A 25,676-nucleotide genomic window follows, 5' to 3' on the forward strand; every position below is an offset into this window, starting at 1 on the left:
AGAAGCAGCAGTCTAACGGCAGTTCTTCCAGGGTGCCGGTGGTCGACCAGCAGTTGGGTTTGGAAGCCATCTTTAAAGCAAATCACGCTGTATCTTAAGTTGAGGCACATATTATAGGATACAAAACATAACACATGACACATTATTTTCCCATCAAACATGTTTTAATTACACAGCATCTTTCAAAGAAAACCACAAACAATGGGCTACTTAACAAAATGTTTACAAATCAGTTGTTTCCTAGAGCCAACATTTATGTTTCAATTGTTGATGTTGACACCAATTTTACCAGAATTCATTTTTTAAATATTTGTGTAAAACAGCATATAATGGTTGGGTAAAGAGCTTGAAATTTTATCTTGATATATTTCACAACATTTTCTATTGATAAATACATGGTCAAACATGCACACATGTGTAAAACATTTTCCATTGATACATTTTTAGTGTAAAACTGCATAATATAGAGTGATTTGAGCTACAAAACACTGGACCAGTTTCTGGATACTCAATGGGAACTAACATGTCAAGGGTTTAGTGCAAGAATGACCTTTCTGTAATAGCTGCCCTGTGATAGTTTAAGTTGCTACCATGTGCTCAACATGCCCAATCTGGCAATATAATACATGGCAGCTATTGCAGATAAGACTTTCTTACATTAATCCCTCGATGTATAATTTATCATACAGTATTGCACTGTACAATTTAATATTTAAATTTGTCACACAAAATCTTTTTTTTAATCAATTCATAAAAATGCACTGTTTGTTGCATCACATTTTCGTGACATTTTCCCCTTAAAAATAATACCTCGTATATATTCAATTAGAAGTTCCTTTTTTGCAAAAATGTGATAAACAAATGAGCATTTCAGAAGGGATAGTTGGTCGTACGTTTGAGTGCAAAACCTGGCTGAATGGATAGGCAACACAAATCTGACCTTAAATTTTTTTGACCATGTAATGAAACTGCAATGTTGAATCTAAGCTGAGAATTATACAGTGTGTCTCGTCTCAAGTTGAGAGTTGTTGGATTTTGCAGTGGCAGTTTCGAATTGCACACACTGACCTTATCCCGCGGGGCATATACACGCATGAAGGACGATTTTGTCAGTAAGCTGGCGAAATAACTGCGTAAATGCACTAATGACACTCTCACTTTAAGACGAGACAAGGCCATAGTCCTAGTATGATGTCTGCTTTAAACAATATGATTATTTCACAATATATAAAAAGTTGTCAGCAAGTCTGGACATAGTAATTGAATTATTTGTCAAAATCATGAAATTGTCAATACCTGTACCAGAATCAGAATTGGAATTGCTTTTTTAAATAACCCTTAATGTCATCTTTTTAGCTAAAGTAACCCATTGGTTATCAATTTCCAGAAAATTATAATATATATCCCTTCAATTTGAAAATAATTTTTGATAACAACAGGATATATCCCTTATGCAACCCACTCAGCCAGGATCTACACCTCAATGAAAACCATAACACTACATGCTATTGTCCTAAGTGATGAATGTCTAATTTATTTCCATGTGTTCTTTTCAGTAATCCCATTTGGATGGCGGGCCTGTCATGGGCATATTCCTGATTGCGATTTCGTATTTCCTTGTCTCTTCCTGCCATTCAGGAGACAACGACTCTGGTAGAGGTGGACGCACTGTGGAGAAAAAACATACAGAAAAGAAGACAATTTAGTAAATTGAGTTGATGTTGTATTGAGCCGGGCAAACAAAGCCTGGGCAATCATTGGTTTTGGAGGTTTGTATTATCGGGCACACTTTTAACAGAGCAAATCGCAACAGTAGTAGAATATGCCATTTATTCTGTCAAAATACGCCTGATGATAAGACTCCATAAACTGAGCATTGCCATGAGCAGCACTGCAAGTTGTGACCAGACTTACCACAAACAGGCCAAGCTCCTAGTCTCATCATCACCCGATATTGAGGGCTGATATCGTACCACGAAGTGTGATAGTTAAAACTGCGATGTACATACTGCGTGTTATTAGTTTAAAACTGCTATGTACATACTGCATGTTATTAGTTTACGGTCTTTCGTGCAAACATGAAGGCACACAACGCTGGTGTGATTGTTAGACATGCACGATAGACCCTCATGCTAGAATTCACAGCATACAAAGCACAAAACGTTGACTGTTGATGGATAGTTTGTTGTAGTCTGTGGATGGGCCCCCAAATTTCACAAAATATAGCCCAGTGAAATATATTTGTCAGTGGCACAAAGTATACACAAGGGCCCTTGTACTCGAAAGGTGGCTGCAAATATGGGCCTATGGTATAATGGCCCTCTGTCGGTCAATTTTGGTATAAAAGTGGGTAATTTCTTCCAATTTGTCTTCTTTTTATTCTGAAAAACCTTGTTTGGTTTTTTTCAAAAAGGTAATTTTTTTTTTATTCTAGATTTTTTTACCACTTTCCAGAAATATTCTGAATACATTCCTTAACATTTTCATATACTCACCAAACGTCTTTTGCAGTGCAAATATAACTGTTGTGACAGCTGTGATAAGTAGCACTTCTGCCCATGGTAAACTCCAGTTGGCTTTAGGGTTCATCATCTCAGAATATGATCTATGGAAACTCAACCGGTATACTGTGAAAAGAAGATGAAGAGAAAGAAGCATTTAATCGAATGTATAATAGACAGCCCTCGAATTAAGGATCTGAAGCAGTGGAGGGGCACTGCAACTTTTTTAGGGCAAGTTGATAATTGCCTTGGATTTGCACTGAAAAGGCAAGGCAGCACGGCAGTTTTTAATATTTCAAGAGGGCATCACGGCAACTGTTGAAAATTTGAGAAGGACACTGGCAGGCAATTTTTCAAAAGCAAAGAAAACACACACAAACAGTCTTATAGATGATTTTATAATGAAGGGGCAGGGCTGGGGACCTGACAGCAACTTCATTAGAGGGCAGCAAGTGACTGCCTTGGTAAAGGACATATTTTGAGGGCATTACGGCAGTCAACAATCAACATCTATCTATGTTTGTGTGTGTTTTCTTCACTTTTGAGAAATTGCCTTGGTGCCCTTCTCAAATTTTCAACAGTTGAAATATTACAAATTGCCGTGCTGCCTTGCCTTTTCAGTGAAAATCCTGGTGAAAATCCAAGGCAATTATCAACTTGCCCTAAAAAAGTTGCTGTGTCCCTTCAGATCCTTAATTCGAGGGCAGAATTCAACTCTATAAATAATCTTGAAACCAACAAACCCGCCAACCCTCAGAATAAATCTCTAGATGATAAAAGGGGGCACACAGAGACGGGGATCCTTACATTGTTGCTTGTCTGCTACACTGAGGGCTTTCCAGTCGCCTGCTTCCTTTGCTCTCAATGCCTTCATTTCAGTGCCGAGCTCAGCATCTTCAACAAACCTCACCCTAGGTGCTGGCAATTCAACTCTGTCTTCATAGGTTCTGTCTAGGAAGCGACGACGGCATGATGTGGAAATAAACCGCCTCTGGCCCATTCGTAGTAAGTTAAACGCCATTATTACAACCTGTAATGTACGAAGAAAAAATTGTAGTACGGTATAAAGTTGAATGTCATGTTTGCAACCTTTACATGGGCAGTTCCGACCTTGCGGACAGTAGGGTGCATCAAACGCCCCTCATGTCAATCAAATTTTTTGTACCTAGTCTTAAAATGTGCCACTTGTTAAAATATTAACCTCCACAAAATTTTAATTCATTCCGAAGTCGTCTATGGGGTCCACCGTGGGCGTAAAGTTTAAGCATGAAACCCTGTATCAAACAGCTCGCGACCCTTATTAAGGCAGCTATTATAAATTACATATTTACAGTACACAATATTATAGCCAAAATATTAAATTCTCGATCATGAGAGCCAACTTGGGTACGCACAGTTATTTGCGCCGAGCGTACTACGCAAATACCGGCGCCTACGCCGCAAATACAGCTTTTGAGAATTGACAAATCACACAATCGTTGCTACATTTTTTGTAGGCAAGGTCAAGGTTTGGTCATGCACAGTGTTCGATTTACCACCTGCATACCTGCACCAGTGCATGTAACATTCCCTCTGTGCATGCAGCTTTTCACTACCTGCCTGCACGCGTGCATATACGATTTTAGCGCTTAGCGATATGACAAGCAGGGTTCACAGTTTATCGCATTTTCGCGTCCAGGACGCTTTTTGAACTCACTGGACCCGGAAAAAGTAAGATTATGTAACCTGAATGGGTCCAGCAGGCTGTGCTTGGACCCGGAAAAAATCCCATCAAAGAAATAGAAAATATCATCATAGATCGTCATTGTGCGATAACCCAGCTGAATCGGCTCAATTTTCATTCATAAATTACATACCGTACAATTACAAAAATCGCTGCAACATGATACACACCTCATCGCTATTTCATGCACAGATATTTGATCAGCGATACGAGGGGAACTGTGGAAGAGGTTGACTTGCGATTTTTTTTTTCGGATCGTGCAAATATTATGTTACAATAAAAATGTCAACAAAACAGGGTAAATTCCTGGTGACATCGCGAAAACACGTTTTTGCGATAGTTGTATATTTCAACCGAGCAAATATAACCAAATAACCAAATAATTAGATGATTAAAGTAGTGCATGTTAATTAGGTAGTAATTGTAGTTCTTTATGAGAAAGTCGCCCGATCGCGGCAAGGCGTCTTTTACCCAGTAATTTGACTCGACTTTGGTAAATTTTGGGTGCCGAATTCAGCATACTTTAATATTTATCGTTTGCGCCTGTACTGAAAATACATTTCCGGCTGTTTCTGAAGTTTCGTACATAAGTACAATTTGGACCCACAAAAATCAATTTGGGACCCGCAAATTTCAACTAAATGTGATCTGAATGGGTCCAGCATAAAAAAGTGGACCCGGTTATTTGAGAGCAAACTGTGAACCCTGATGACAAGGCAATATACAAAAGTAAACAAGCAGTCAGTCCGATTTGGAAAAACCCAATCTATTTTTAGCGCAACATCCTGACTTCATTAGAAGGGCTGGCGCAAATCGCGCAATTGACAATTCCCGATACACCTATCACGTGAGAACTGTCACTTTTTTTCATTGACTTCCCTAGTCTTCTACACAGCCAGTTTGCGTCGGTCTGATACTTGTCGATCCTAACGAACATTCGAGATAGCCATACAGTCTGGTCCGAGACTATGACTTCCCTTAAGGGGCTAGCGTAATGTGACGTCATCCACCAATTCCCGATACCCTCGCACATGTAGAAGCTGTCATTTTCATTTCATTGAAAAAAAACACCGGAATTTAAACCGTGGGAATTATTTGTTTACGTACGGAAAATAATCATAATAATGTCCAGCAAAAAATGAAATAGCTCAAAAAACACTTGCATCATTCTGGAAATCGTGCACCTCGTCGGCGACTAGTTCTAGAACAGATGAAGCCACAGCATCCAGTATTTTGGCTAAGAAATCGGCGAGTGATCGGCATAAAAATGACAATGACAGTGGAGCCGGGAATATTATTACAAGCTTAACTGACAATGATCATGATTCAATGTGATTTTATGTTTGCTTTAATTTTGGTGCATGCACACTTTTTGCTGTGCATGTAGAAATTTTGGGCTACATGCACCAGTGCAGGTAGGAAAAAAATTGTAAATCGGACACTGGTCATGCAGGTCGCGCGATCGTGTTATTCTATGAAAAGTATGCTGACGCAGAAGGTACAACCTCTCATGATCCAGAAATTGTTATTTTGGCTATAGCTGCCTTATGCCGCGCCAACAACCAATGCCATGGTCAACCGGCTTGTTGTCAAGTCCGTTGATCAGCCAATCAGCGTGATCGTTTATTTCCTCTGACCCTGTGTGTAACGCTCGTCTACTCTTGGCGCACAGCTCGGACCACGGAAGTAATAAAGAATTAACTTTTAGTCACTCAGTCTCAACATGTCAAAAAAAAAAAAACATGAAAAAAAGCATGCATGCATGTGATTTGTCATTTGACTGTGCAGTTCTACTAACATGACTAATGTAATGGTACTGCAAACTTGCAAAGCACAATTGGATAGTGCTTTTGAGTCCTTTCAGCTGTAGCCCGAGCATGCCGAGGTACTCACACCTCCGTCACTACGATTTCCACTGCACTGGCCTTCTCCGTACGAAGGTCTGAGACTCCTGAGCATATCTGGTCCAGGGTACACATAAAATACCACTTTTTCTCATAAATACCACTTCCTACCATTCCTCACATGAAGATGAGACTTAAAGTTTTAAACAAAACATATTTGGTGCATGTTCGTAAATTTTGAGCACATTTGAGGACGTAAAAGACCAAACTTGCATGACTTGTGACTGTTATCGTCGCCGTGTTTTGAATTCTTCCTGTAAATAGATGCCGTCAGTGTACAGTGACAGTGTGACGTCATCACCGCGACGTGATTTCACGGTGCCCCGTTCATGCCGTTTTTACGTACGTATGGCACTCATGGCCCTAGTGAGGAAGGAACAGGGCCATGATGTTTCGGGCTATTTCAGCTGCTGAGCAAGTGAGACTGAGAGCTGATGGAGCTGGCATGTATATTCATTGTACATGTGCAATGTGTGCATGTTGTACTTGTACGTGCGTTTTCGTGCACTGCATGCATGGCAATTGATGGAGATCAAATTATGAACGCGGATGGATGATTTTGATGTTAAATTTGAGCAAATATCTGGCCTAAATTTTACTTTTATACACAACTCTGATACCACCACTTGTATTACCACTGAACACTAACAATAATTTCAACAAAAGTTGGCTGTAATTACCTTTCTTTTTGCCTAGTTTGTGTCACTTTTCCTCTGCGGGTTTCACATCAAAATGGCGTTTACCGGCTAGGCTAAATTCATTGAACATTCAACTTCTACGCATGGCACACTAGCATTTGATGTTGTGCACTTGAAGTGAAGGAGGATAAAAGACTTAGGCTATTCACCGTCACGGCGATTTCGAAAGGTCATCTGGGGTCAATGAAGTTCTTGAGTTGCCAAATTAGTTTGACTTCGACTAAATTTATATACAAGGTGTTTCCTAAATCTGAACACTATATACTTGTACGCCTTTTTCTCAGGAGTACTCCGGGTTTAAATGGCCTTACAAATAGAAAAAGAAAATAATTCATTTCGCGGCCACCTCCCTCCTCACTTTCTGGGATCAGTCCATATTTTGTTTATTTTTCGTTTAAAAATACAATAAGGGAGTGCAGTGGGGGGATAAAAAAATTGAATAAAAGCCCGGGGCAACATGTACGACACGACAAGGCATATACACATTCCAAATTGTGTGTGTGCTACTGCTCCACGTTAAGTATTTCAATTGTGTACTCTCAAGCTTCAAATCAATAACATTTGCGCACTTTACAATTTGGGTGTAAGTGTTCGAAATATGCCTCAAAAAGTTACAGGCCAGCCGGGCTTGACCTTAAAAGTTACCGGCCACCCGGGCCGGCAACTAGATGCCACTGTCAGAAAAGTTACCGGCCAGGCCAAAAAGTCACAGGCCAATGGCCGGCTAACCGGCCCTATTTCGAACGCTGGGTGTAACACTATGAGTATAATAACTCCAAACGGTAATTTTAGCTAAATAAGGAGACGAAAAATGAAAACCCTGTTCTACGGGCGGGCCCAGCCGACCCAGATTTTGGAAAAAAAAAGAAAATTCGACAATTTCAGGAACAATTTTTTTTTTTGTATTTTCCCAAATTGCAAATATTTACAGATTTTGTATGCAATCAGAATGTGCGCACAATGTTATATAAATTATGCAAAAATTCGCTCTGCAAACTTTCTTTGCTCTAAAAAAATTTCAGTGCCATGCTTCGCGCTTTAATAGTTCTGGTAATAAATAATTTGTCTTGAGTCTGTGTAAGGGTGGTGCAATAATTATGTGTACCCGGGGTGAATTCTCAAAATGGTCTGCCAAAAATCGCTTGCCCCCCTTTGGCCGTGCCAAAAACCTTTGCCCCCCTTTCGACGTGCCAAAAACCTTTGCCCCCCCTTTTGACGTGCCACCAAAGCTTGGCCCACTTACACATGCAAGATTTTGGGGAACCCCGAATTTAAAACCTTAAATTGTCTTAACATATAATGCGAGCGCAGCGATCAGGAAATTTTGCATATTTGAACGTGTTCAGTAGCGTTTTCCTCACGCCTTTTAGGGCGTAATATAGAAACGGTGCCCAAAATATCTGTGCCAAAATTGCTTGCCCCCTTTCGACCTGCCAAAATCGCTTGACCCCGGTGACCCCCCCCTTTCGACCTGCCAAAAATGCTTGCCCCCCTTTGGCCTGCCAAAAATCTTTGCCCCCCCCTATAATTCACCCCCCCGTACACATAATTATTGCACCACCCCTAATGAAAGGGTATGTCACATCACATACAAATTTTCGACCCAAGATTTTTTTTTTAAATTGCCCCCGACAGGGGGGTCATAAGAAATTGACTCCGGTCACCGACATATTCATTACCCCCCCCACACACCCCCACACACCCGTCTGAAAAAAATTACATCCCTATTAAAGTTTTATTATTATGAAAAAGGGATTTTAATGAGCAAGTATTTAGGATTTGTACTATAAAAATAAGCGGAAGTGATGGGTGTGACTGGCAACCTATTAATTAGACTAGTCTCTTTTGCATACGTTTATGAAGTCATGGAAGTTACAGCACTGTATTGGGACTATGCTACGACTTTTAAAGTCTGTATAAAGACTACATTTAGTATTCATCATCAAGTCACGCATACAGGAAGGCAATCAACGTGGACAAAATGACAATGTAACAAATGATCAGGTCGATAATTCATTATTTCAAGTAAGTGTGGACGAAGAGATGATAGTATTCTATCAGTTCCGAAGTTTTGGTGAATAAATTAAGGTAAGTTAAGAGGCAGACGGTACTTGAAAATGACCATTGCTCCAGTAGAAACAGCTGGATTCATCATGGATTGCAAAGCCATTCTGTAAAAATAGATTAGTATTTATTTTCCATAAAATGTTAGCTTTTACTGTCAGATATGTCCCCTTTTAATTTTGAGCCAAACAAGTGAGGTAAAGGCAAGAAAATTGGAATTTACTGCTAGCGCCCATTCATGTTACTTACTAGTCCGAGGTGTATATCCAGGCTGGACACATCACACTACCGTGTGATGTGTCCAGTTAAGTTCATCGCCGAACTTACATATAAGATGGAGAGTTTAGCATAACGGCCTGCCTATTTACGCTTCCTGAAAACACTCTTGCACATAACATACAAAACCACAAATTCACTAACTTCAACTTGCACTACCGACACCATGAAAAATATTTTAATTATTACCGATCCTTCAGAATACTTGCAAATATTGGCAGTTTCATAAAATCCTGCTGCTGAAAATCGTAAATTCCACAATCTTCTGTCAGATCCAGGTCAGTAATCACAGATGGGCGAATCTACCAGCGTGACAAGACCAGAGATAATAAAGGATGAGAGGCCACGCCGTACAAATAGCTAGCCTGATTGGCAAGCGCCGCCGCTGGCCAGATCTTCTGACGGTCGTGTATGATGAGTAGAGACCATAGAGCCCTATATAGGGCTCTGTGGAAGAAACGGTTCCTAATTTTGAAGCCATGGATAATATATTCATTTATACGAGAACCATATTTTTGTACCAATCACAGAACAGAATTTCACCTACTCACAGCTGTCAATCATTCTTGTGAAACGAAGCTCCGCCTAGTATCAAGGTCTTTTTCTGCGCATTGGTTGTGCGCATTAACTAGCCTCCAGCACAAATCCTGTGCACACGATCAGGTTGGATGGGCGGTTTACGCCTGGTTTACACAATAGGAACTGAACTGCGATGCATCCTAAACTGGATCGTTTCCGTGTATTCGCATTGCATGGTGGGTAATCGCCTGCCAGTTTGCGTAGCTCCACGTTCACAACAGTTTAAAATCAACACAGGTAAATCCATATAAAAATTAACATGGACACAAAATTGACATAGCTCATGTAATTCAAATAATAAAATAATAAAATGTAATATTATCATGATAGATGCACGTTTTATTAAAACTTGAAAAGATTATTAAGTCCAATAATTTGTTTGTGTTAGCTTGCACGAGTCACAAATTGGCGACCCATCACGCATTTTCTGCATGTGCCGACATTAGTAACTCATAGTCATAGTGACTGTCCTCAAACTAGCGCCAGTGTGTCTCAGGCCTGATAACGACCCCAGGTAATTTTATGCAGAAAGTTTTCTTGCGAACAGCTGCAGGTGACAATTAAACAATGAACACGGCTTGTTTATGTACATGCGTGGGGAGGCTTGTACGTCAGCTGACGTGTTTTGGACATGTTCGGCGTAAAAAGTGTCGTTTTTCTTCATGAAAAATACCAGCGATGACCAGTTTTTTGTGGGCTATTTGATTTACAGGTATGTCGGTTCGTCATAGGGTAGAAATGATAGCTGTACAATTTGTATAACATACAGTTTAACATAGGCCTAAACATTAAATGGGCACAACTCGACCTTCCGTATTATGCACAAGTATGTGGAAGTGGCAGGCATATCCGAGGTGCTCTGACGATAACACTCCGATCGCCAGGCAATCTACGTTGTAGTAGGCCAGTGGGACAACGAAAACGCTACGTGAACGAGCTAGTTACTTACACCTATCGAATGTGTGTCATCGGCCCTCAGTCTCACAGTTCAAACACACACACACAGCCTCACCCAGGGCAGGCATAGAGTTTTGATGCAGCAGCATGTTTTGTTGACATAAATACTGTTTACATGTACTTCATTTGACAGTAACTAATCCATAAATTTGACAACTCAAATACAAAGGATATAAGTTGGCAATCCAATCTTCATGATCTTACACTACAGTTATGTTATGCAATCAAGTTTACAACAGTCAACACTGTCAGCTACTGTCAGTCTTACAATGAGCAGAAGTCACTGAGTCATGCCATTCAAGTACCAATATTGATTATCTCAAGTGGCCTGCTGCAATTGACCAGAAATGAACTGTATGATTTTCCTGTTTATAACAAAACCATGTTTTCCTTGATTTTGGTACGGTATGAAAATGAGCAAATAGAATTTAATGTCTTGTCAATTTGGAGTTATTAGCCTAATAATTAGGGCAACTAAAACTGATATTAGGTAAGTTTTATCTGTCTGGAATCTGTATTGCCTGTTCTGAGGAAATTAAATGCAAAACCAACCATGGCTGATGTGGACATTGTGTAGTGTTTTTCAGTACCGTACCCTGTTTTCCATGTACATGTTACTCCTGCAGTTGGTCCTCGGGGTGTGTGTGTATCATTCTTTTGGTCGGGCTGACGTCACAAAGGGGAAATAGCTTTGTAAAACCAGTGTGCGCATGTGCAGTTCCCCTTTCTCGAGCTGGTTGCTATGCGCACGCTTGTTCAAAGGGGATGAAGGGGACAATGTTCCCGGATGTCCGACCGAGTGAATACTGTCATGACTGTAGTGTATGTGTATCCCGCACGCCGTGTACACTGTACCGTACGTACTGTGCATACCTGTTCGACTAATATTTCCATCGTAATAATAAAACGCCGGTTCAGTGTTCGATTTACCACCTGCATACCTGCACCAGTGCATGTAACATTCCCTCTGTGCATGCAGCTTTTCACTACCTGCCTGCACGCGTGCATATACGATTTTAGCGCTAGCGATATGACAAGCAGGGTTCACAGTTTATCGCATTTTCGCGTCCAGGACGCTTTTTGAACTCACTGGACCCGGAAAAAGTAAGATTATGTAACCTGAATGGGTCCAGCAGGCTGTGCTTGGACCCGGAAAAAATCCCATCAAAGAAATAGAAAATATCATCATAGATCGTCATTGTGCGATAACCCAGCTGAATCGGCTCAATTTTCATTCATAAATTACATACCGTACAATTACAAAAATCGCTGCAACATGATACACACCTCATCGCTATTTCATGCACAGATATTTGATCAGCGATACGAGGGAACTGTGGAAGAGGTTGACTTGCGATTTTTTTTCGGATCGTGCAAATATTATGTTACAATAAAAATGTCAACAAAACAGGGTAAATTCCTGGTGACATCGCGAAAACACGTTTTTGCGATAGTTGTATATTTCAACCGAGCAAATATAACCAAATAACCAAATAATTAGATGATTAAAGTAGTGCATGTTAATTAGGTAGTAATTGTAGTTCTTTATGAGAAAGTCGCCCGATCGCGGCAAGGCGTCTTTTACCCAGTAATTTGACTCGACTTTGGTAAATTTTGGGTGCCGAATTCAGCATACTTTAATATTTATCGCTTTGCGCCTGTACTGAAAATACATTTCCGGCTGTTTCTGAAGTTTCAGTACATAAGTACAATTTGGACCCACAAAAATCAATTTGGGACCCGCAAATTTCAACTAAATGTGATCTGAATGGGTCCAGCATAAAAAAGTGGACCCGGTTATTTGAGAGCAAACTGTGAACCCTGATGACAAGGCAATATACAAAAGTAAACAAGCAGTCAGTCCGATTTGGAAAAACCCAATCTATTTTTAGCGCAACATCCTGACTTCATTAGAAGGGCTGGCGCAAATCGCGAATTGACAATTCCCGATACACCTATCACGTGAGAACTGTCACTTTTTTTCATTGACTTCCCTAGTCTTCTACACAGCCAGTTTGCGTCGGTCTGATACTTGTCGATCCTAACGAACATTCGAGATAGCCATACAGTCTGGTCCGAGACTATGACTTACCTTAAGGGGCTATTGTAATGTGACGTCATCCACCAATTCCCGATACCCTCGCACATGTAGAAGCTGTCATTTTCATTTCATTGAAAAAAAACACCGGAATTTAAACCGTGGGAATTATTTGTTTACGTACGGAAAATAATCATAATAATGTCCAGCAAAAAATGAAATAGCTCAAAAAACACTTGCATCATTCTGGAAATCGTGCACCTCGTCGGCGACTAGTTCTAGAACAGATGAAGCCACAGCATCCAGTATTTTGGCTAAGAAATCGGCGAGTGATCGGCATAAAAATGACAATGACAGTGGAGCCGGGAATATTATTACAAGCTTAACTGACAATGATCATGATTCAATGTGATTTTATGTTTGCTTTAATTTTGGTGCATGCACACTTTTTGCTGTGCATGTAGAAATTTTGGGCTACATGCACCAGTGCAGGTAGGAAAAAAAATTGTAAATCGGACACTGCGCCGGTTCCATCATTTTATTCAAAATCTCGGATTTTGACATTTGAAACTACAGCACTAGGCTACGGTCTTGATTTTTGCAGAGTATCTTTATTGACTAAAGTAAAAGTACATTACAATCGTGTTAAAACCAGAATGTAATAAAATTTTGAGGGCGTTCTCCTCAGCAAATGTTATAAATATGGCTTTAATTTCAATGCCACCCATCATCATGATCATGACCAAAAAACATACATTACATGTAGGGTTTCATTCATATATTTTCATGACTAAATGGTTGTGCGGCCCTCGGGCATAAACAACCGTTTAGTCATGAAAATATATGAATGAACCCCGTTCATACATTCCAGAACATTTTGTGATTCTTAATTCATCAAAATAATAACAAAAAATTACAAGTAACATTATATTAAAAACATCATTTTCCTTTATTTTCCCTACCTGGCGATCTCACATCCGGGACACCAGGCATAAACACTGTTTATGCCCGGCTCTCGACCAATCACGCACGCTGTTACATAGCGTGTATGTATGAACAAAATAAGCAAGTTCGATAATTCAGAACCGAGTGCAAATCAGTGCATTGTGGGTAAAAGTCTGTAGGGATATCACAGCCAGGCCTCACACAGTAATTCAATGAGTGATGAAATTTGCACTTTTAAAAAAACCTTTTTAAATTTTTTTTTGCCAGTTGTTGGGTCTGATTGTCCCCATAGAACGTTTATATAACAAACAAAGATAGTTAGAACCTACCTTGGAAGTACCAAAGTTGTAAATGACAAATGAAATCACAGGAATTTCCGATCAGTCAAAGTTCATTCCCACAGCCGTCTATGGGAGGATTGTGTTATTATATCCCCAAAAATGTCCAATAATATTACCCACAATGCACTCTGTTCTGAATTATCGAATTAGTTGGTCATGGTCAATTAATTGTCCTCCAGTAAAGTAGTAACTACAAATTTTGAATGTTTGAGGAATTGTTCTCAAGTTATAGCAAGTGCTATACGCTGGCGAAGTTACTTAATAATCGGATTTAATAACTACCATAGCAATTTGATTGAGAAATCTATATATAATTAAATCTACTATCCACGACAACACAAATGTACATGAAATGATAGTTTTCCTATGTGTGTGTCTAAAGTCACCCCACTGTCCAAAGTCACCCCGTTTTACGGTATTAATTATTAATTATGATTATTGTTTTCAATCTTTCAGGTGCTGCTTTGTCAAACCCAAAGTATTACAGACATAATGTATGTGGAGTAATGGCATGTAACCATGGTAACAAGAGACAATCAACTTTTTCTTCAAGCACCTTGTTTATATCGTCGCAAATGAGTCCAATCCTGCTGCAATTGGTAATGGTAATTTCAATCAGGAAGAATGCGTTACTGACCACAGGAGTCTAATACTTCAAAAATCAAACAATCAAACATTTTCAAGGACAAGTCAAGGCCTTTGACCTTTTGACACCACCTGTGACCTTTGACATCATGGTTGCGTCATTTCGCAGCTATGTGTGGGACCCACAGCTGATAGTGTCTCAGATATTGACTATGCAAAGTATATTTTATGTATGTTATGGGTTCTGGCTGGTGATGGTGGATTTCATTGTGGATGCCCCACGTTCCTTGGACCAGATTTTTAAATATGAGGTGAGCACACATATTAGGAATTGATTTAATGGGGAAGGATGAGGGGGGGGGGAGCTTTGGAAAATACAAAACTAAACGGGCAAGAACTAACCTAACCAAAACAAGATTGATGTACACTGTACATTGTAATGCATGTACAGTGTAGGGCCTATCGTACAGAGACTGAATCATAAATTTCAGTCCAAGTGATTTCACATTGACCCTGCAATGATTAGTCCTGAAATCAATTTTGAAGAGCTTATTTCCAAACCGTGTTAAGTCCACAATCCCATGTGTCTCATTTACTTGTGTGATACAATCACAATTACTTTGACAAGTTTGACATTAGCAACAATGAGTTGTACCATCAACAAGCTATTATTTACCATAACAATGCTGCATAACAATATGCAGACTATTGTTCTCATTTGGGAAACAAAGGCACACCAGTATTGTTACTGTGCATCCATCCACTGTTTGCTTTGTAATGGTGCATCATGATCCAACTGAAATTAGTATCAAAACCCATTGCAATATCGCACAGGAAAATCAGATACATAGGTTTGTGGACTTAACACGGTTTGGAAATAAGCTCTTCAATTATTGATTACACCAAATCAGAAAGTTCCTGCAATCTTATTGATTCTTAGCTGTGTGATATGACATGATACAACACGGTTCAGCATGTGCACGTCGACGCCGATATGCGTACTCCCTAGATTTGAATCCATCAGAGGCGCATGGCAACAATTGGACTGAACGATTCTAACTAAGCCTTAGGTAATTTTTTGTAAAATGAAGGATTTAATTCGTTAAAAATTTGGTACAATCATTAATATTTTTTTAATTTCAATTGAAGCATAAGAATGAGAATAAAGAAATTTTTTGTAGCTGCTGACATGCATCTTTCATCTCATATAACGCAAGAAAAATCATTACTTTTGGCCTAAAACTACTTGGCTTTGCCTCGTTGTTCTGCTTTTAAAAGATAATGATGTTGCCTGTGTTATGTGAGACGGTAGATGCATGACAGCGGTTAAAAACAAAACCTTAGTATTCTCTAAATATTTATATATACCGTAACCACCCGGGTATAAGCCCACCTTCAGGTATAAGCCCACCCCCTATTTTTCAAAACATTCTGGGAACAAGGGTGCACTCGGCTATAAGCCCAGTACTTAATTTTGGCCAAGTTCTTAAATCAAATCAATGATTTTCTCTCACATTTAAGAACAAATTAAAAAAAATATCAGTTGATAATTAACATTCCACACTCAGAATTTTAAGAAATTGACATAGATGATAGAAATTACGGGTACATTGGGCATATACAAATGGGGATGATTTTTCTTACTTCTAAATTCACGTACTAGCCCCTCCCCGGATATAAACCCACCCCCATTTTTGAAGTGAAATCTGCCATCTAGGGGGGTGGGCTTATACCTGAGTGGTTACGGTATATGCAAAATGTACATCTCATAACTGCCAGTACTGTTAAGGGGTCTAAAATGAGCGTTTATTGCGTTTCAACAGTATTTTTTGTAGGACATGAGAGCACCTCAGACCTATCGAATTGCATTCTGAATACGAAGCATGTCTTTCTGATATCAAATAATTTTCATTTTTTGAAAATCACAATATAATACAAATTTTATGATAAATTATAAAAATTTGATATTTTTCAAATTTTTGATATATAACAGTCCTCGAAGTAAATTATATAAATCTAATGATATATTCTTTTAAAGTGTATGTAGCAGGGAAGAAAAGCCGACGGTCAATTGAAAATTTTGACCTTTCATATTGAAGATATGGATTTTTTTTCCCAAAAAGACCTAATTTTTTTTGGTGTTTTGTGAAAAAAATCCATATCTTCAATCTGAAAAAGGTCAAAATTTTCAATTGATCGTCGGCTTTTCATCCCACCTACATACACTTTAAGTATAAATCATCAGATTTATAAAGTTTACTTCAAGTACTGTTAAATATCAAAAATATCAATTTTAATGATTTGCCATAAAATGTGTATTAAATTGCGAATTTCAAAAATCAAAATTATTTGATATCAGAATGACATTCTTCGTATTCAGAATGCAATTCGATATGTCTGATGTGCTCTGATGTCCCAAAATAAATACTGTCCAAATGTTCATACCCCAGCCCTTAACATTGGTAATTTCTTTGTATATTGGTTTCAGTGCCTTGAGTTTGGTTCATCTAGAGGAAGATTAATAGTTGGAGTCTATGTTCTTAATTCACTCACAGGGTAAGTGTACTGCTTCAAAAATGTATCCTTACACTTGAAAAAAGAATCCAGCACAGTATGATACCCCATTGAGTCCATTGTGACCTCAAGAAATACTTTACAAGCATTTGATTGGACGAAGGTCCAGTTGTAAAAGTGACAAACTGACTTATCCAAGACCAAAAGATTCCAACAAGTGCAACAAAGAGACAACACAGTTTCTTCAGCCAAGCTATATTTTAAAAGCAGTAAGTTGTTTTTTTCAGTGTTTTTGTTTCAGTTTTCTTTAGTTCCTTTTGTGCAAGTTCGTTTGCTCCCATCAATATCTTGTGTGGCCACTGTTATTGTCCATAAAGGCACTTGTTGGAATCTTTTGGCTTTGGATAGCCAAGTTTGTCACTTACGGTAACTTTTAGAGGCATTGTTGACATGGTGCCTTCAGGAAAGAAAGTTTCCTAACTTATGAGGCAGTTTGTATGTTTGAAGGTGCAAAATTAACTATAAGGCGTGCTGTTTTACTGCTTCATTTAGAACCTCAATCATCATGAGTTGTAAACAAACCATGCCCATGTTTGATTGACATATGACGTCAGACGCATACTAGTCTTTTTAATTCTGTCTTTGATTATAAGAACCTTGGTTTTTCTCCCGGTTTTTCTCAGATTGCTGATCCTGATCAATCTACTGTTAAACTTGATATTATTGCAGCATTAATTTTTCATGATTTGAACTGTTCTCAGCAGTTGTGTGGTTTCTTATAGTCACGATTACAAACAGTTACACATTTTAATACCCAATTCATACACTCTTAGATAGCAAGAACCAATCAGAACAAGCGTTAGAAAAATCCAAACCATGCATTGATTGTGTCTAATTGCACTCCGCGTACTACGTGCAGTGTTTTCACGCGCGTTCGTGTCTCGTAGGCTTGATTAATTTTTCAGGCGGGTTGATGCATTTATATTTGGGTCTATTATCCAATGTTTTTAGTGATAATTTTGCTATAAAAACAGCAAATATCACATGTTTTTTCTTGTGTATGAAATAGGTTAATGAACTTGTATTACTTGTTGCTCGAGAAATTACAAAATAATGCACTTGCGCTGATGTTGATGCGTCTAGTGCACGACCCCCGTTAGACGCATCAACATCAGCGCGCGTGCATTATGTTGTCTAATTTCTCGAGCAACAAGTAATACAAGTCAAACCTATAAATGTGACACAATCTGGTCCATGGAGGCCGAAGGCGGCCAATTTGAAATTGAGATCAAAGGGAAAATATGGTGTAAAAAACAAAAAAAAATACATAAGAAAATTGATATCACAAGCACTTCATAGATTTAGACCCAACCAAGTATACTAGACCTTTGGTGTTTCCAGTATAAACAAATCCAATTTACGCTTTCCTACACCTCAATGGCAGCCATAGCTGGGTCCCCGCTTAGGTCTATCCCACCTCCCTAAAATGTGAAATAATGTGGCCTTGGCGGGAGTTTAAAAACTGCATTCCATCACCCGTGTTACACGTAGACAAAAGAATGATGAACGTTTACAACACAATACAATTCAACATCGGGTAGTAACAACACCAGTTTTGAGCAGGCGGGACCCAGTAATGGCCAACTGAATTCTGACCATCACTTGGCTCGTTGGATTCGTCTATTATGATAGCCTAATGTTTGAAATGATTAACTCAATTTTTAAAAATGCCTCCTTTGGACACCATGCACCAAATTGTGTCACATATGCTTTAAAAAGCCTATGGGGAACAAATATTTTGCAGGGTTTTAAATTCACCATTTTGAAACAACCGTGAAAATAAAAACCACAAAAACTTCCCGCTACACAGTATTAATGATACTTTTTCTGTTTCCATTACAGAGCCTTAGGTCTATGGTTTCTTGTGCAGCGTTCCAAACAGTGTACAGATTATGCCTTCACAGTGCATTTCCTTCATTTACTTGCATGCTGGATATACAACAGACAATTCCCTAACACAGTGTCATGGTGGCTGGTAAACATTGTATGTATCGCTATGATGACGGTATTGGGAGAGTTCTTATGTATGAGGACTGAACTGAGAGCAATACCAGTGTCTGCAGCATTGAAAGCGGATTTATGACAGCAGTGAGGGCGCTGGTAATCAAGCTGCTGATGAACACATGGTTTTGGCAGCTTACATGTAATTAATGGCACTACCAACTTGGACATTACCACACTTTACTGGTATAGGGATCTTGACTGAGAAATTCAATTGAATGAACATTGTCATGTCATTTTTAGATTTGTGTATATTGAGAACTCTAGATCAGGGTTAAAGAGGCGTGGTCTGATTTTTCACTGTTTTCTATCCTAGATTAAGGCCTACCATTAAGGGGGTACTACACCCCTGTGGTAAATTTGTGACTATTTTTGCATTTTTCTCAGAAAATTATAACACACTGGTAATCAAAATTATGTATATTATTGGGGCAAAGAATCCAATTACTACACTGAAATTTCAGTGACTCAAGACAAGCGGTTTATATATATGATAGGAAACGAGGTACATGCTAGCTGTACTGGTACCTTATTTCTTATCATAAATAACAAACCACTTGTCTTGGGTCACTGAAATTTCAGTGTAGTAATTGGATTCCTTGCCCCTATAATATACATAACTTTTGTTACCACTGTGTTATTAGTTTTTGAGAAAAGCGAAAAATAGCCACAAATTTATCGAGGGGTGTAGTACCCCCTTAAAACAATGTTTTCAAATTCTGAGTTTCATTGCTCCAGCGGTTTTGATATGAGAAGCAAAAATGTGTAAAACAGTTCCCTGAGAGTGAGAAAAATATGTATGTGCTTTTGCTTCTGATACCAAAATCTCAATTTTGATGAGAAAAATTCGGAGATGGACTGTCGATCGATCAAGGACTTACAAAATCATGAATAATGAGTTGGTGTCAGTTTCAGCTACACTGTACACAGAGAAACAAGTTTTATAGTGAAGTAATGTGGTAGAGCATGTGTCAAAAATACTGCTAGAATGCTACATGTACCTGAGGGGGTCAAGTCCACACACATGAACAGACATGTAACTACCTTCTTGCATTGAAACTTTTAATATATTAAATAAATGGACATGGCCTCTACCTCAGGGGTAGCGCTAGGTTTTAAAACAAGGAGTCAAAATTTTGAAATTTTGTGATACCATGGAACCAGAACAATAAAAATAAAGGGTTCAAATGACCCTTGAGCAACCTCTAAATGGTAATTTTGCTCGCCAAAAGCTAAAAGAATGCGCCTATGACCCCATGGCGCAGGTTAGCGCTACCCCTGCTCCACCTTATAACAGAGTGTGTTGAACAGAAAAAAAATCTTTGGTTAATAATATTTTAAAATAAAGATAGTACCGTACACAATGTAGTATATTTAACACATTGTGTTTAAAATCTAAAAATCCAATAATATTGGATTTGACATCATTAGATTAGCAGTATTTGAAAATGGCAAAAACAACTAAATTACATAAATATTTCATAAAACCTTTTTAAAAGAGTCTTGATAATTCAAGCAATAATCATGCATCCACATGTCATTTCATAACGAAAAACATGTTTTTGCTATTTTCCCTCAAAATATGCAAAATGTGACTTAACCCGGTTTAGATCTGGGGTCCTCTGTTGGTAATTGTATGTATCTGCATCCCATTCCTGTGGGTATTGTGAAAGGGGAAATTTTCGTGGTTGTTTAATTTTTGTGAATTTCGCGATTGGAGCTCCAACCGCATTACAAGTAACACCTCGCGAATATATGCAACAATTTATTATATTACAAGTATAGGGCAGGACTTAGCCATCGCGAAAATAACATTCACGTAAATGTCTCTCTTACTCTAAATCGCGAAAATAACTGCTGTGCTCGCGAAAATATTCCCTTTTACAGTATGTGCCATGTACAAGTCACAGGGACGTGAAGGTTAGTCATGGGGTGTTCATTCAATTGAACAGTTTACTTACATTGTGACCTTTGCCGGAGAGCGTTGATAGAACCGAGTCAATACGCGGATTTAGGGTTTCTCTACCGGAAGTCAATTTGTGCCGAAATTCCTTCCCACAATGCAATAAGCGTTTTGCATAACAATAGATACAGTTCTGAGGTTAATCAATGTTCTTTGTTATGCAATACGCATATTGCATTGTGGGAAGGAATTTCGCACAAATTGACTTCGTAGAGAAACCCTAAATCGCAGATAGGAGCGGTAACAATGTCTTCTAATAAGTATAAAGCTGAATTGTGACAACAGTTGGAGCGCCACCACAGCTTTGGCATAATCTATCGCATTACATGGAACATTAATTTACTGAAAGCCAAGACCGAATTAAAAAGAGTAGTTTGCATCAGACGGCAGGGCAAAGGACGCTGTGTGCTTGGTTGCTGACCTGCGCAGTACGGAACAGCATGTCAACAGGACGTCATACCAGTGGCGGCGCCACAGGGGGGCAAATGCCCCCCCAGTCAGAACTCTTGCCCCCAGAAAAACCCAAAATTACCACTTTTTTGCGGTAATTTTGCCCCCCCCTGAAATTCACTATGCCCCCCGAAAAAAAAAAAAAAAAATTCCTGGCGCCGCCACTGCGTCATACGCAAACTAGTCTATTTAATTCGGTCTTGGATTATACTGTTTGATTTTTTGCTGTTTAATGTGGTATTCCAGTTGAAATCCATACACCCTCTATGGAAGGCATGGTCTTGATCTCTCACACAAGGGATATAGGTTTCAAATGGAGTCACACATCCACCGGAGTGTGTAATTTGAAATCTATACACCCCCTGTGTGGAGGATTAACGTCATGTATACCAACCTTCCAGAGGGCGTATGGACTTCAACTGGAATAGCCCATTGCTGTTACATTATATGATCATATTATAGGTGGGTGATCCAATTGTAATGGTAGTTTTTTTTTACCTCACATTGAGGCTCATCACTCAAACGTTCTTATTTTTGGGTGAAATTTCTGCAGCACTTTGGATTTTAGAAGCTAAAATGTGACACGATCTGGTCCATGTGAGCCAAAGGCGGCAAATTTGAAACTGAGATAAAGGTAAAAATATGGAGTAAAAATACAATAAAATACATAAGAAAATAGACTTCCAAAAACTTCATAACTTTAGAACTAAGTATGCTAAACCTTTGGTGTTTTCAGTAAATAATGGCCTATTGTATGTATAATGTAATGATTACAGTAACTCAATTAAAACAAAAATGCTTCCTTTGGCCCCCGTGGACCCGATCATGTCACAAATGTGCATCACAGTGGCCCACAGAATACTACAGGACTTCAGGAGTGGTAACCACCAAAATCAAACTATCATGTTATTGATCATACTATCTAAATCAGGCCTTCTCAACTGGCGGCGCGCGCGCCACTTGTGGCGCTTGGAGTTAGTCGAAGTGGCGCATGAAGTGGCGCACAGTAAATTTACTAGTTTTTCCTCATAAATTGTTTACTTAAAAGGGTTGAAAATACCACATCTGAGCCTTTAGATAGCCTTAAAATCTCAGAGCTTCCGGGGGCGCTGCCCCTTGGACCCCCGCGGCTGGGGCTTTCACACTGGAACCCTACAGTGGCCATGAGGCGCGGGCCTCCTGGACCCCATCCGCTATATGCGTTCCATCGCGCACACGCTCCCTCACAAAATGCTCCCTAAACATGTTGGCACTTCATTATCACTAAAATTTCCCAGTTGGCACTTCAAATAAACTAGTTGAGAAGGCCTGATCTAAATGAAACATAATTCAGGTCTAAGATTTCACTGGGGTTATGGGAAAAATATGAGCTTTCACCTGATACCAAAATTTGGATTTTGATGGGGTAAAGTGGGAGGTGTTAAGGTTGTCATTTGTCAATCGAGTCACACACTGTCTGTTGGTGCTTGGGTTGGGAGCAAATTAAATTGGTAGCCTCATCACCCCGATTAAGCCCTTCAAAATGTAGATTTTGGTATCAGGTAAAGCTCATATAAGCCCTGACATTATTGGACACATTATGTTCAAAGCCTTTGAACATAATTTTACATGTGAAGCACTGAGTTTTGACTACTTGTATGGCATAATGCACTTTATTTTTGAAGCAATGGGGCCTCCAAAATATCAAAATATTTTGGTCTAATTTACTTCAATCTTGAATATATTGTACAACAATAATGATTTGTAGGGGCATTTTAACAGCAAAAACAGTTGTTCGGATGCATGAAAAAGATGGAAAACTTCCAACACCATCTTTGATTCAGTGACTATGATAGAGGGCAGTAGTTTGTAATTGTTATTTTTGGAACCGGGAGGTAGATGCGTAAATCACAGCAATCCTATTTTCTTATCAAGGATTCTCGTAAAATTCCCTGTAGCTCACTCTGCCTAGTTTCTTGTTTTCCTTTACAATTTACAGTAGGTCAAGGGTCAAATGGGTTATTCCATTTGAAATCTATACAAACCTATGGAAGACATGACCTTAATCTCCCACATACGGGGTGCAGATTTCAAATACATGTAGAGTCCCCCATTCAGGTTACCCCATTTCAAATTCGTACTCCCTGTGTGGGAGATTAACTTCATGTCTTCCATAGGGGGTGTATGGATGTCAACTGGAATAGCCAAACACCAGCTGTTGGAGGACCAAATTTTACCAACCGTCCTGTTGAAAAGCTCTGGATGGGGAACTTGCAGGCTCATGAGATGTACATGTATTTATAATGAGGCAATATATTTGGTGCAGATGATATTAAAAAGTATTAAGATATTTTCTTGTTTTAGCATCTCTTATAAACCATAATTGTGACCGTACAGCACGAATGAGCCGTAAATTCCCTATTTATTCTGAGTTACAGTGTAAACGTATTCATCGGCATCTCTAGCTGGCGCGACATCTATCTCATTTTGATAGTCAAACACAAATCAATAATCCTATTGTTGAAGAGGATAATAAGCTTCTACCTTAGATGGCAATAGAATTTTTAATAGCTCTGGTCTTTGTTTGCTTTGGCTAAATCCTGTTTAAGTGGTGGGTTACCAGGCATTGTATTTTGTATAGGTATGTTTAACCAACAATTAACAATGAGAGAACTTTCTTGAACCTCGTTGACTTGGGGATGATTTGATATGACCGCCAATTATGACTGTTTGATATTTATTGCCAGCAATGTGGAAAAAGAGACACACGTAGTAACGAAAAATGCTACCATTTTGTTGAAGGAGCAAAGTTCAACAAACCATAACCCCGCTACTGGATATCGTTTGAAGTCAAATAATATACCATTTTAAAGCTTATGATGTATATTTTCTAAACACAAAATAAAACAATTTTGACCAGGGGAGGAATTTACGGCTCATTCGCCGTGACAGGTCACAATTTGTCTTGACAGGTGCCTAAATTTACAGGGCATTTTAGGAAAGTTCAGATTTTCTCTGCTCTCAGATGTTCCCAGATCAGCACCAAAAAAAAAAAAAAATAAGGGCGGACATCACCTCTAAACAATTTTAATGGGACAACCCAAAAGATTAATGACATTCTATCAACGTAACTAGTTTTATTTCATAGCTGACCCCCTCCCCAGTCTGTAACAAGTGGGTCAAAAAGAGCGTAGCTATAGAGGATTGTAATCTACATTTTTAACCTCTTCCTCCCTAACCAATGTCATTGATCTTTTGGGTTATTCCCTATTTGCAAACCAATTTCTAAATAATGACTGTGTTTTCCATCATAAAGCTTGTTGAAATCACTATTTTCAGGATATATAGTACAAAGTTTTGTAAATGACCCTAATACTGGCAAAATGTTCAGCCTTAAGAATTGTTTTGATTGGTTACAAAGAGGGCTAAATCATCAGAGATATTGTAAGACTAGTCATTTGGGCTGAAGAGGGTTAAGCTTAAAATTGCTGAGAAATCTAAAAGATTTTTGATTGGTTACTCAGATGATTATGTCATATAATTGACCAATCAGGGGCACTGTAATGAAGGCAGTAGTGACCATTGCAGCTTTATTGCAAGAAGTCATGTAAAATCAACATCCCACTGTACAATACATGATGAAATCAAAGAGGTTATACTCAAGGAGTACAGACTCCCCCATGTTTGTTTGTCACTCACAGAGGGCAAAATAGTGTAATTGCCAACAAGGCATGCCAAGTGCTATATGTGCAAAAACATAGGCGTAGATCCCGGGGATGAGGGGATTTATCCCCCCCCCCCCCAATATTTTGCCAGGGGGGATGCTCCATACAATCATCCCCCCCCCAATGTTGACGCCTGAATATATGAAATTAACCTCATATTTGCCCATTTTAGCCCCAAAAGTGCAAATTTTAATGCGCTTCGCGCGCATTTATTCCACTTTTGCAACATATTTCATCAGTTCAGCTTCAAAATAGTCGCCAAAAGGTGTTGGATTCACTATACTCCAAGAATTTTTTTCCAACCCCATCCCCCCCCCAATGTCAAAAAGAAATCTACGCCACTGTGTAAAAATCTTTGTAACACTGTTCATGT

The 25,676-nt window shown here is 38.9% G+C and overlaps 2 protein-coding genes across 3 annotated transcripts; one reads left to right on the forward strand and one right to left on the reverse strand.

The window, feature by feature from the left end:
- Window positions 1–142: 142 nt before the first annotated feature.
- Window positions 143–6,961, reverse strand: LOC140146763 (cytochrome c oxidase subunit 4 isoform 1, mitochondrial-like). The gene is made up of 4 exons (XM_072168639.1): window positions 6,809–6,961; window positions 3,309–3,531; window positions 2,496–2,627; window positions 143–1,668 (listed from the first exon to the last, which is right to left on the reverse strand). Exons 2-4 carry the CDS (start codon window positions 3,520–3,522, stop codon window positions 1,553–1,555), a joined length of 462 nt encoding a protein of 153 aa, XP_072024740.1. The 5' UTR covers window positions 3,523–3,531; window positions 6,809–6,961; the 3' UTR covers window positions 143–1,552.
- A 1,787-nt stretch (window positions 6,962–8,748) lies between these two features.
- On the forward strand, window positions 8,749–19,681 carry LOC140146761 (protein SYS1 homolog). Of its 2 annotated transcripts, none has more exons than XM_072168637.1 (4): window positions 8,749–8,914; window positions 14,483–14,922; window positions 17,100–17,167; window positions 19,028–19,681. In XM_072168637.1, the coding sequence occupies exons 2-4, from the start codon at window positions 14,761–14,763 to the stop codon at window positions 19,266–19,268; spliced, it is 471 nt and encodes a 156-aa protein (XP_072024738.1). In that variant the 5' UTR covers window positions 8,749–8,914; window positions 14,483–14,760; the 3' UTR covers window positions 19,269–19,681. The 2 variants fall into 2 exon arrangements, with proteins under 2 accessions (XP_072024738.1, XP_072024739.1); XM_072168638.1 differs by having other exon boundaries at window positions 8,752–8,851.
- Window positions 19,682–25,676: the final 5,995 nt, after the last annotated feature.

Source organism: Amphiura filiformis, chromosome 2, assembly GCF_039555335.1.
Source record: "Amphiura filiformis chromosome 2, Afil_fr2py, whole genome shotgun sequence".
Lineage (NCBI taxonomy): Eukaryota > Metazoa > Echinodermata > Ophiuroidea > Amphilepidida > Amphiuridae > Amphiura > Amphiura filiformis.

Coding starts and splice junctions, on each gene's coding strand:
- LOC140146763 (XM_072168639.1), bottom strand. CDS start 3,522: ATGGCGTTTAACTTACTACGAATGGGCCAGAGGCGGTTTATTTCCACA. Junction 2,628..3,308: donor TGTAGCAGACAAGCAACAAT/GTAAGGATCCCC, acceptor TTCTTTTCACAG/TATACCGGTTGAGTTTCCAT. Junction 1,669..2,495: donor TGCACTGCAAAAGACGTTTG/GTGAGTATATGA, acceptor TTTTCTCCACAG/TGCGTCCACCTCTACCAGAG.
- LOC140146761 (XM_072168637.1), top strand. CDS start 14,761: ATGGTTGCGTCATTTCGCAGCTATGTGTGGGACCCACAGCTGATAGTG. Junction 14,923..17,099: donor ACCAGATTTTTAAATATGAG/GTGAGCACACAT, acceptor TATTGGTTTCAG/TGCCTTGAGTTTGGTTCATC. Junction 17,168..19,027: donor GTTCTTAATTCACTCACAGG/GTAAGTGTACTG, acceptor TTTCCATTACAG/AGCCTTAGGTCTATGGTTTC.